Source organism: Babylonia areolata, chromosome 4 (genome assembly GCF_041734735.1).
Source record: "Babylonia areolata isolate BAREFJ2019XMU chromosome 4, ASM4173473v1, whole genome shotgun sequence".
In the NCBI taxonomy this organism is placed as follows: Eukaryota; Metazoa; Mollusca; class Gastropoda; order Neogastropoda; family Buccinidae; genus Babylonia; species Babylonia areolata.
This window is the reverse complement of record NC_134879.1, coordinates 18,352,200-18,364,725: the sequence shown is the minus strand read 5'-3', so window position 1 is coordinate 18,364,725 and position 12,526 is coordinate 18,352,200. Positions and strand designations below refer to the sequence as shown.

General features: G+C 39.2%; 1 protein-coding gene across 1 annotated transcript in view; it reads left to right on the top strand.

The window, feature by feature from the left end:
• Positions 1 to 76: 76 nt before the first annotated feature.
• Positions 77 to 12,526, top strand: part of LOC143280913 (isoleucine--tRNA ligase, mitochondrial-like) — a 38,876-nt gene continuing 26,426 nt past the window's right edge. Inside the window, 7 exon segments of the mRNA XM_076585692.1 lie at positions 77 to 434; positions 4,133 to 4,255; positions 4,838 to 5,003; positions 7,037 to 7,185; positions 8,761 to 8,810; positions 10,303 to 10,412; positions 12,228 to 12,330. Coding sequence (XP_076441807.1) covers positions 207 to 434; positions 4,133 to 4,255; positions 4,838 to 5,003; positions 7,037 to 7,185; positions 8,761 to 8,810; positions 10,303 to 10,412; positions 12,228 to 12,330 — 929 coding nt within the window. The 5' untranslated portion in view covers positions 77 to 206.

Below are 12,526 nucleotides of genomic sequence, written 5' to 3'. Positions count from 1 at the left end.
ACTTGAACCTGAAATTCGAACGATCTCACGTTTGTAAACTCTGACCTTTATTTATTTCGAGACTGCAACATGGCTGCCCTCATGAACAACTTGCATTTTGAGTGCGAGCAGATCGCGTGCTTGTGTTGCATGTGAATTCTGCGTGCATTCAGTTATGAACTGTATTCTTACACAGTCTGTTCGAATGGTGTTTGTAAACAGGTAAAATGAATGTCCAAAAAATACTGTCTTGCGGGCATGGAGCCCTCCACATGTCGGTGAGATTCAGAAGCAAGTTCTGGACTTTCATTTTGCCATTTTTGGGTAGCAAAAGCAAAAAACCCGTTGCAAAGAAAAGTAAACGCTATGCAGACACACTTTGCCTACCCAAGACAAGCTTCCCACTCTCAGTCAAAGACGGACTTGCTCCGAAAAGGGAACAAGAAATTCAAGGGGTAAGGGCCGGTCGGATAATTTGAATAACCTTTCTACTTCGTGGTCGGCATAGGTCACTCGAGGACAAATTGTTTGACCAGTTTGTTTCACTAACTGAATTTATTCTCTTTTTTATTTTTATTTTTTCAATATATATATATATATATATAGAGAGAGAGAGAGAGAGAGTAAGGTTAAGAGGACAAGTAGAAATATATTCTAATCTGAATAAAAGGAGTTGAAGGCAGAACTTTATTGCTCTTTTATGTTAAATAGTGGGGGTATTGGCAAAATAAATAAATATCATTGACTCACATGTGTAAACAAAGTGAGTATGTTATAACTCGGTGTTCTGTTTGTGTGTGTGTGTCTGTGTGTGGTAAACTTTAACATTGCCATTTTCTCTGGAAATACTTTGTCTGCCAATATCAAATTTGGCTTAAAAATAGTAGGAAAAAAAATCTTCACAGTAATTTCAATAATAGGTTGTAGTCTCCCGAACTTAGCCATATTTCTGAAACATTAACAGTTTATTTTGTTATTTTTCATTCGGATTCTGAAAACGGCAGTTACCCCTTTGCAGCTTCCAGATTGTCTGGTGAGAAGATGCCATGACCTCGCTTTTCTTCAGTTCGCAATTAAAAACAAAGAAATACTGTCCAGGTTGGGAGGAAATGTGTATTTAATTTTGCTTAAGTGAATTTTTTGTTGTCAGGGTTAGCTCACAGGTTAGATTTGATTCTCAATCAAGCACGCAACTATGCACTCTAACAATCACTGTTCATTCATTCCTCTTTTACAAGCAGAGGACACAGTATACATTTATACACTTTATATACTGATTAAAAATATTTATTAATTCACACACGTCAAATCAAAAATCTTCATACAACATGGAATTTCAAAGGCATTATACTTTCAAGTTATAATTCTAATCCCAGGATAATCTACTCTCTCACCTGGTCAGGCTTCCATTCACACACTCACACAATGCAGTTCTGCCCCAGCAGTCACCATTGCTGACTGTAGCTGTCTCCAAGAATCGGGTTGTCTGGAATGCCCTTTTTGCACAGGTCTGTAGAATCTCATGCCTGGTTGGTCTTCTGGATCTTCTGGTGCTGGCAGGCAGGAAAGTGTCATTGTGGACGATCTTCAGGTCTCTCCTCCTCTGTCTTCTTTACTTCTTTACTTCTTCTTGCTTCAGTCTCTCTCCTGTCACCTCACGCCACGACCTTGACCTATCTCTCCACCTTTCGTCTGAGCAGTCTTTCTCACAAGCCCCCCGCTTTGTGAGTCTTAACCGGAAGTCCTTAACCAGAAGTCTGTCTTAACCAGAAGTCCTGACCAGAAGTCTGTCTTAACCAGAAGACCCTGATACACACCTGGGTGGCTACTTTTATCCTCCCGCAGTGTGTACAATTGTTTTTCACGTGACCACTCACGTGACACAACATTTCCATTGTTTTTCCAACATAAAAATCACAAAACTTTTGCACACAAATTTACTACAAACTGTTATGTACATTTTTATATGTTTCAGCCTGACAACAGCAACAAATCTTTATATTAAGATGTGATAATATTAAAGGGACAGTTTTTCTACAATTCTAGTGGTTACAATCTACAGACTTTCTTTATTCCTGAGGTTGGAGAACAGCAACATTCCACCTTGTACTCTCCAGCTTCCTAGTTACTGTCCAACCATCTTAACAACAAGCTCGTCCACCCTGGTGCCCAGAAACCTGTTCCTTTCTCACAACATGCTTGGACCTCATTGTTGCTTGAGGCGTTACCTAGGAGACGAGCAGCGGAGTCTCGCCTGCCTCCCCCCTCGTATGGCTTCCCAACCACCTCCACGATTTGGAGTACTCTAATTATCCTCTCCTCTTTGGTTTGAATCTTCGGTAAAGTCTGGACACATTTCTGGTATCCGTTCATCTTAGTCTAGCCTGATCCTCACAAGGTTTGAATATAGCCTGAAGTATGTTTAACAGCTCTCTGCTCCCCTGACAGATGCACACTCTGGACAGAACACATACAGTGACACTAACTACCATTATTACCGTGTTTACTGCCATTGATTATTCTGAAGTGGACATTGAATTGAATAAACAAGAATGAACAGAAAAGAAATTTTGAATCGACTGTTTCACTACCTTGTCTACATGGCACTGGTCAGTGCAGATCTTGACAAAACATGTTGCAAAGCCTGACATGATAGTAACGTCTCCTTTACCGCCAAATTAAAAGAATTTCTTGAATTATCATTGACGTGTTTACTGCATATAAATGCTTTAAGGTGGATACTGAATTAACTAGAATGAACAGAAAAAAGAAATTGAATGGACGGTGTCGTAGTTTCTCAGTGAGTGGAAAGACAAAGCTTGTCGAACATGGATCTCTGTAGATCTGTAAAAACGGACATATATTGCAGTATTTTCGAGGTGATGGGAATGTCTCCTTCACATGGACTTGAAGAAATTTTTTAATGCCCGAGATATACCAAAATAAAATGATTTAAACTGCGTTATTACTTTGATTGTGGCTGTCAGTTTATTCCGCTAAAAGAACATGCTCAAATAATAATTGTTGAATGTCAGCATTGAACCCGTGTTAGCGCACTGGGTAAAATCACTCATTCTTGACCCAAACATCCGTGGTTCAAATCTGCATTGAAGCCTTTTTTTTTTCTTCTTTGTTTTTCTTGTGTAGATGTATATAATTATAATAACAAATAGAGAGCACATTTCAACAAAATAATTTGTAATTTTTATAAGTAGTGTGTTACAAGTGAGTCTTGAAGGCCTTGCCTGTTTTGTTCTCTACTTGTTCTAAGAAGGTTCTTTACTTTTTTGGTATTGATTTGTGTTTCATTTATTATTATTATTATTATTGGAAAATAAAAATTTCCCCCTTGAGGCCTGACTTAGCAAGTCGGGTTACTCTGCTGGGCAAGTATCTGCTTAGCAGACATGGTTTAGCATACATGGATTTGTCAGAATGCACTGACCATCTCATTGAGAAACTGGATTGAACTTCTCTGTGTTCTGCCATATCTGTATTCTGATGTATATGTCTGAGCTCCGTTGTGTTTAAGTTCAACTGACATGAGACTGTATGTTCTTTTGATATTGCTTGTGTCTTAAATTTTGTACAAAACAGGGTCATCTCATGTGTGTGTGTGTGTGTGTGTGTGTGTGTGTGAGAGAGAGAGAGAGAGAGAGAGGACGGAATATTCAGAATATAGTATAGGCAACAGATACAGTGAGAAAGAATGCTTACACATCCTGAACTTTGAAGGACACATTACCTGGAATAATTATGTAATCATTATAACTTTAGGAAGCAGACTGCCATTAATCAGTGTCAACTAAATGTGATGTGAAGGAGATACTTAAACCTGTTATCCCTGTAGCAAGTTTACAAAAGAGCTCAACCAGAACATTAAGATTTGTTAACAACAACAATGTGTGTGTGTGTGTGTGTGTGTGTGTGTGTGTGTGTGTGCAAACACACACACAAACATACATATTGTTATCATCATCATCATCATCATTATTATTATTATCATCAATGAGATTTGTTAACAACAACAGTGTGTGTGTGTGTGTGTGTACAAAAACACACACAAACATACATATTGTTATCATCATCATTGTCATCATTATTATTATTAGCATCATCATTATTATTGTTAGCACTATCATTTTTATTCTAGACTGCCCGGTTCCTTGAACTGTATGCCTGGCAAGCCACACAGCCTAGAGAGAAAGTTTTCTGTCTTCATGACGGTCCACCATATGCCAATGGGAAAACTCACGTGGGACATGCCATCAACAAGGTGGGAAAGGAGTAACAGGTTTTTTCCTATAGCACCTGACATTGTTATATCCTTTTTTCTTTTTTTTTTTAACCAAAGGACTATGTCCTCTTTTTTTTTCTTACCAGCTTTAGTTGCAGTAAAATCCCCTTCCCTCTCCATAGTAAAGTCCATTTTAGACTGTAATTATAATCATCTTTACAATTGATTTGCCAAAATACATTTGATACTTTTTTAGACCCTGATTATGATTTTTTTTTTAAATGGAAGATAAAGCAGTATAAACAATGAAAAAAGTATTGCATTGTAAGATTTTCCACCCTTGTTACATGCACTTTTTCAACGTCGTCTTTGTCCATCTCTCTCTCTTTTATTCCTTCCCTCTCTCTCTCCCTGTCAGCGAGGCTCTAAGCACCATAAGTTGATTTGATTTGAGTTGATTTGCTCTCCCTCCCTCTTTCTTCCTGTCCTTTGAGAACATTTGTCCAGTTTTCGTCGACATTGTCAGGCTCATTCTCCCTCCCCCATTATCATTTTCGTTCCCTCCTTTCCGTTCTGAAGAGTGTGTGAAATTCACCTGGGGGTGGTGATCTGGTGTCTCAGATCCTGAAGGACATCACCAACCGCTACAAGCTGCTGCGAGGTTACAGGGTGCACTATGTACCCGGCTGGGACTGCCATGGCATGCCCATCGAGATCAAGGCTCTGGCCGATGCCAGGGGCAAGGGACAGCACAGCGACCTCACGCCCATTCAGATAAGGGAGAAAGGTAACTTTTTTTTACTTAAAAAAGATCTTTTTAAAAAAAAACTTTTTTTTTTCAAACTTATTCTACTTCAGTTTTGAGTTAACTCATGAATACTTCTACTCTGGGCCAGGTACAAGTATCCTTGTACCAACAGACTATTCTTATTTCATTTTGTCTTGTTTAGTGCAGGCGGTATTCTAAACTGAACCGTTTGCAGATTCTGGACGCATGAAAATGAAGCTTTGTTCGACCAGTTAGATAAACGGGGTTTTTTTGCCGATTTAGTGAAGTACCCTATTTTTTGCTGCAGTGATGTTTTGTAGTGCCGGTCCAGGGGAATTTTGATGGGCATGTAGCTGTTAGGTAGATCAAGTTTATAAAGAATGTCATTAACACCTTAACTGCTGAACTTTGGTGTAGTCATATCAGTTTAGCATTAGTTTTAACTGTATTTCCTACTTATTTTGTGCATGTCATTGATATGAGTGATTTTGCAGAACAGTTATTCACATAACCCAAAGAGAAAGGATTAAAAAAAAAAAAAGGGGGTGACTGGCAAAGTGACACCATCTTAAAGACATGGAGTCCTGCCACACTGATTTAATTTCACAAATTTACACTTAAAGCTGTGATGGGGTTAATATGCAATTTTTATCTGGCACGCCCAGGGAGTTGACTGTTCATCAGAGTGTGTTGTTTTGATGGCTGGGCTGATGACGCTGCTGTGGTAAGATAAAAAGAAAAGGAAAAAAAAGAAAGAAAATGGATCCAAACAAAAGCAGCAACAACATTTCTACTTTTACCTTCAGTTGGATTTTGTAATTTTTAACATGAAAGTGTTAATTTATTGTGTGTGTGTGTGTGTGTGTGTGTGTGTGTGTGTGTGTGTGTAATAATAATTAAAAGTATTTGCAACAATAATGGTTGTTACTGTGAAACTCATTATTGGTTTTGAGGTTATCTCCTCTATACCTACCTGGAACAAACCCAGTTTCATCATCTTTTATTAATTTTTGTAATATATTTTTTTTATTCTCTCTGCTATACAGCCTGAAGCAATTTTGTAAGTAACATTCAATAATGATATTAGTATCCAGTTCTTTAAGTATTCTCACGGTTTATCTCCTCTAGGTAAGCAAATTATAATCCCTTCCTTTTGTGTAGCTGACATTTCTCCTTTTTCAAAACCTTCATTGAGGGAACAAACCACAAAACTACCTACCTGTTTCCAGGTAGAAGTTTGAAGTTCACAGTCATCCCATCTGAACCAGAGCTTTTATAATTTTGCATTTTCTTCAAAACTGTGGATACTGCTTCTATAGTGATTGGACATTCTAACTCATTGGCTTCATTTTCTGTTAAATTTGGCAGACTGTTCATATAATTGTCAGTGTCGAGTCTTGTACCTGGTCTCTCTGTATATGATTTTTTGTAGAAGTTTCTGGTTTCTTTCAGCATACCTTCAGTTTCTGTTATCACTTCCACTTTATCTGTAATTAACTTCATCATTTGTTTACTTATAAAATGTCTTTTTTCTAGGGAGCAAAAATATTTGTTTATTTTTTTCACCTTGAGAAATCCAGTGATCTTTGGATCTAATGATAATGCCTTCCATTTTTTTTTCTAATCTCTTTCGATTCCTCTTGTTTTTCTTGCAATACTTTTTTGTCAGATTCATTCAAGTGAAGTTTATTTTCTAGAATTCAGGAGGTTAATCACATATTTTTGTCTTCTCTTACACTAGCTTAGAGATTTGCAATGGAGGCAATACAAAATTTTTTTTAAAGTGTCCACAATATTATTGACTGTCACCTTTCATCTTCTTCTTCTGCGTTCGTGGGCTGCAACTCCCACATTCACTCATATGGATACGAGTGGGCTTTTACGTGTATGACCCCGCCATGTAGACAGCCATACTCCGTTTTGGGGGGTGACTGTCACCTTTCAACTCTGTTCACTTTTCGTCATGGAGAAGTTTGAATGCCTCCCAAGAGATTTATCATAGATGTATCTGTGTGTGTGTCCTTGTGCGTGTGTGTGTTCTCTTGTGTCAGCACGGAGATGCGCCATGGAGGCTATGAGGGACCAGATGGAATCATTCAAACAGTGGGGGGTGATGGCTGACTGGAGCTCTGTCTACACCACACTGTCTCCACAGTATGAGAGTGCTCAACTGGACATTTTCTACAAAATCTATGAAAAGGTGAGGGCAGCCAACCCCTACCCCACCTCCACTCCCCCCCCTCCCCCCCACCCCAATGTCCTTTAGATATGGTACCTGTCTGGCTTTGATTTGTGAAATGTTTTAATTGGGTTTGTAACTGATAGGTAATTACTGAGGGTCAATGGAAGGCATTGTTTGGGGCCATGGGGTGGGGGGTGGGGCAGGGTAGGGAGAAAGACCGGGGAAAAAGAAGTTTGCAGTTTTTGACTCACTGTTCGGTTGTGTGTGTGTGTGTGTGTGTGCGCGCGCGCGCGCACGTGTGTGTGTGTGTGTGTGCGTCTTTGGTAAACTGTAATATTGTCATTTCTCTGGAAATACATTGTCTGCCAATACCAAATTTGGATTAAACATATTTGGAAAAAAATCTCCACAATCATACCAATAGTAGGTTGTAAGTCTTCCAGATTAAGCTGTATTTCCAGATCATGAACGGTTTATTTCATTGAGGATCCAGATCCAGAAAATCACAATTGATGTTTGGGTTTGAAGATGGCATAACGTCGTTTTTCTTATTCACAATTAAAGGAAAGAAATACAAATTCTGGACAGAAGACATACAGTATCAGTATCAGTAGCTCAAGGAGGCGTCACTGCGTTCGGACAAATCCATATACGCTACACCACATCTGCCAAGCAGAAGACATACAGTGACACTAACTACACCATCGACATGTTTACTGTGTATGAATATTCTAAAGTTGATACTGAATTGATAGAATGAACATTAAAGAGAAATTGAAAGGACTGGGTTGTAGTTTCTGTAAGTCTGTTGAACATGGATCGCCATAAATCTTGAGAAAACGGTTACATGTTATGGTGTGCTTGAGGTGATGGCAACATCTCCTTTACCTTTGACTTTAATTAAGAATTTCTTAAATAATTGACATATATCAAAATAACATGATTTAAAGGGCATTGTCACCTCGATTATCAACACCGAGTTTATCATGCTAAAAAAGCATAAGTTTAACCAGTTCAGTGCCTATAAGACATCAGTTGATGTCCTACAAAAAGTGTTGGCATAGTGCCTAGATGATGTCCACTGACATCCTGCATATGTTCCAATTTTTCCTTCATTGGAGTTTGGTTCAATTTACATAAACAGACTCTGAACATTTAGTTTGATGTGTCAGGATTATAAAAATACTATTTAAATGAACATACATCAGGTAGAAGACCCCTTTCTACTCGATGAGATAATGATTTGCTAACTTACCACGTGATACATGCGTGGAAAAGGGAGTATGGCTGCCTACTTGGTGTGGTAAAAACAGTTATACACGTAAAAGCCCACTCGTGTACATACAAGTGAATGTGGGAGTTGCAGCCCACAAAGGAAGATGAAGAAGAAGATTCCATGATTCATTAGATAATCCAGGGTGTACACTACTTTCAGCAGTATTTTCACATTTAAATATTTAAAAACAGCAGAGGTATTTGCTGTTGGTATTCATGATTACATTGTGAAATGTTGTGAGGGTAAGCTACAGTAGAAACATTGTTATAACGTGTGTGTGTGTGTGTGTGTGTGTGTGTGTGTGTGGATGGCTGCAGGGATTAATCTACAGAGGCTACATGCCAGTGTACTGGTCACCATCTTCCAGGTAAGGACTCTGAGAAATCACACTTTGTTTGCTTGCTTTTTTTGTTTAAATCAAGTTTCATGAAAACATGTTTTAACTACACATACTTAACCACGACCCACTAGTGCAGACTCCGGCAGGGGTCTGATTCCTGTCCTGTGCAAACAACTACCTGCCTATGCGGAGAAAACAAAAGTAGCTACGGCCAATAACCTTCCGAAGTAGACACACACGCGTACATATGTATATACACACTCACACACTCTTTCAGGCATTGCCGCTTAGAACATACAAAGAAATAGGAGAATTACCTTTGGATGAATACTGAAACCTTGTATGAGGGCTGCAAGAGAAGGTGCAAAAACACAAACAGGGAACCACAGAACTTTACGTGCCTCTATCTGTACTCGAGGGTTACCGGTGACTAGAACAAGCATTGTGGAGCAAAGTCAGGTAATACATCAGCAATCAGCAAAATGGCGAAGTTTTAAATGATAAAATAATTCGTATTAATACACCAGAAACTATCAAACAATGAAATGCGTAACAAAATTAAAGTTGAATCAGATAAATGCAGAATCGGTCATTATCGTGCAAGCAAAGCTGAATGCTTTTGTAACGATGTTCAACAAAGATGTTAAATGCATATGTGGAGAACTTATTTCTAGCACACACATTATGATTGAATGTCAGTCTTAAATCATATTTTATCAGACTTTTAAGAAAGTTCACTTGAATTTATTTTTGAAAATTTCAAGATGTTTTCTGTTATTGCAGAAGGTTTGCAGTCAAATAGGACAGTTGTCGTTGTTTGATATTAGCTTTTCCTACCATTTTGCTTACGTTCCCTTTTTTTTTTTTTTTTTTTTTAACGTCTGTCTCTCCCTATCACTTTCACAGACACACACACACAGACACACACACACACACACACACACACACACACACACACACACACACACACACACACACACACACACACACACACAGACACACACACACACACAGACACACACACACACACACACACACACACACACACACACACACACACACACTGTCCCACATACTCGCTTCTTCCGCCACTTCCAACCATTGCTTTTAAACTTTAAAAGATTTTATTTATCTTATTTTATTATAATATCATTCAAAGTGGAAAGACAAACTGAAGATTACCACTACTGCACACACACACATACGGTCGCACCCACAAATGTCGCCACACATATTTGCACACCTGTACAGGCATTAAGGTATGGCTGTATACTGTAGGACTCTCTTTTACTCCGTCTGTCTTTCTGTCTGCATGGTGCTAATTCTCTATTGATGTTTGAAAAAATGATACTCTCACTCCTTCGCTCCATTCTTATTTGTAACTCTTTTTTTTTTCTTGCTGTCTGTTTCGCCCTTATTGCTCTCAATTTTTTTTTTGTTTTTGTTTTTTTGTTTCCATGTTCATGCTTCATTATTCCTTTTGGTGCTGAATGTGATGATAGACATCAATGCTCTACAGGACAGCTTTGGCTGAGGCTGAACTGGAGTACAACCCAGACCACAAAAGCACCGCTGTCTATGTCAAGTTTCCTATCAGCTATCTTCCTGAGTCACTGGTGGAAGTCATTGGTAAGGTGCACGCAAAATTTTGTTCATTTGTAGGTGTAAGTGATAAAGAATCATTTAAATAACAAACTACCAAAAAAACCCAAAAAACTCTGAGGTTTCTGTTTGAACAAGTTTAATAAGTCTTGAATGATTTGTGTAAAAAATATAGGCAGAAAGCAATAGATAGAATGAGATCAGAATGTTCTTTGAACATTGCAATTCGCAATGGTACAGTTCTTTCTTTGTTCAAGATGGGTTGTTCATGCAGTGGTTTGCAGTAGCTGAGTGGTTAGAGCATTTGATCTTCAGCCTGACTGCGTAGCTGTCGAACGCAAAAGATCTTCAGCCTGAGGGTTCAGGGTCTGAAGCCTGCCAGTCTGGTGGGCTGGGGGTGTAGGTTGTTCCACCTTCGCTTGTGCCCCAACCTCCTTCATGTACTCATGCCCACACAAAAAAAAGATCAAATACTCTTCACGAAAGATAATGGGATTCCACAGTGGGCAGTGATCCACTGGAGGACTGCTCATCTGGATCTTCCTACCTGTTGTAGAACTTTTGTCTGGTGATGGAGCTTGTCATCATGGGCCTGGAGTGTAGCGGTGATCTGAGAGGAAAACCTCTTGATGGCATTAGTCTTGAATCATGGAAGTTTGTCTCTGCTCTGCTATTCGTGCAGTGCCTGACTGTGGCATGTCTGATCCACTCCATGAAATGCTGGTGCTGTGCATCATTAAAACCAAGGAGGATCATAGTGTGTCCATGACCAGCGTCAGTCTGCTGATGTTTCTGTGGTAACTGGTGCAGTCTGGACATCTGTACTTCCATAATCCAGCAGATTCTGACGTGGATTACAGGATCTTTATTGTGTGTGTTTGATCGTCTCTGGGCATGTGCATGCAAAGATTTCCACACTAGCAGGTCTGCACATCAGTGGACCTAGGAGACTGGAACTTGCATTGTATTACTTTTCATTTGTCATGACAGTTTTCTCTGTATGAAATTCGGGCTGCTGCCCCTCAGGAGAGCATGTCACCACAGTGTGCCACCTTTTTTTTTTTTTCTTAAATAGTTGTTTTACTATCAAAGTGGACTTTTCTACAGAATTTTGCCGGGGACAATCGTTTTGTTGCTGTGGGTTCTTTTATGTGCGCTGAGTGCACTCTGCCTCACTCAACCTCAGTTGATTGTCTCAACCAAGAGACTAGCATGCAGACCAACACTCAGGGTCTGGTGGAAGTTGGAGTAAAACAGTGTCCTGGTGTGTATATGGGACTCTGCGCACTTGATTCCGAGTAAAACAGTGTCCTGGTGTGTATATGGGACTCTGCGCACTTGATTCCTAATTGGGCGTATTACCGTTCGGCCGCTGATCCATCTTACCCACAGTCCTAATTTTGTCAGCACTGAACACAGTAAACTAATCTGTAAAGATAGTTTGAATCTTTGTGCAGGTGTTGTTTGAACTAACGTAAAAAAACATAAGAGAGGATACATCTATCTTGTCTTGATCTTGATCTATATTTATAGCTCTATCTATCTATCTATCTATCTATCTATCTATCTTTCTTTCTTTCTTTCAGTCTGTCTATCTATGTTATAATTTTGTCATTACTTAACACAGTAAACTAACTTACAAAAATATTTTTAATCTTGATGTAACAACAAAAAACAAGATAATATTTTTGTCATAACTGAACACAGTGAACTAACCTACGAACGTTTTGTTAATGTTTGTGAGGTGATGTTTGAACTGACAGTAAAAAGGACTATGTTTGTCATTCTGTCAGCACTGACCACAGTGAACTAACCGCAAAGATGTTTTGAACCTTGGTGCAGGCGATGTTTGTGCTGAAGACTGTCCAGTGTCAGCTCTTGTGTGGACCACCACGCCCTGGACCCTGCCCTTCAATCAGGCCATCTGCTTCAGCGACTCTCTGGTGTAGGTGCACAGGGAAACACAGTGCATTTCTTTGTTCGTCTGTTTGTTTGTTGGATGTTTTTCTGTTGTTGATTGATTGGTATGGAGGTTTATACAGCATCTGTCATAGGTCAGAGACCGAGCTCGAAGCAGTTTACACACGCAGTCATTTGCGTAACAAGCTGCCTACCCAGGTAGTGGCAACTGAGAGCTGCAT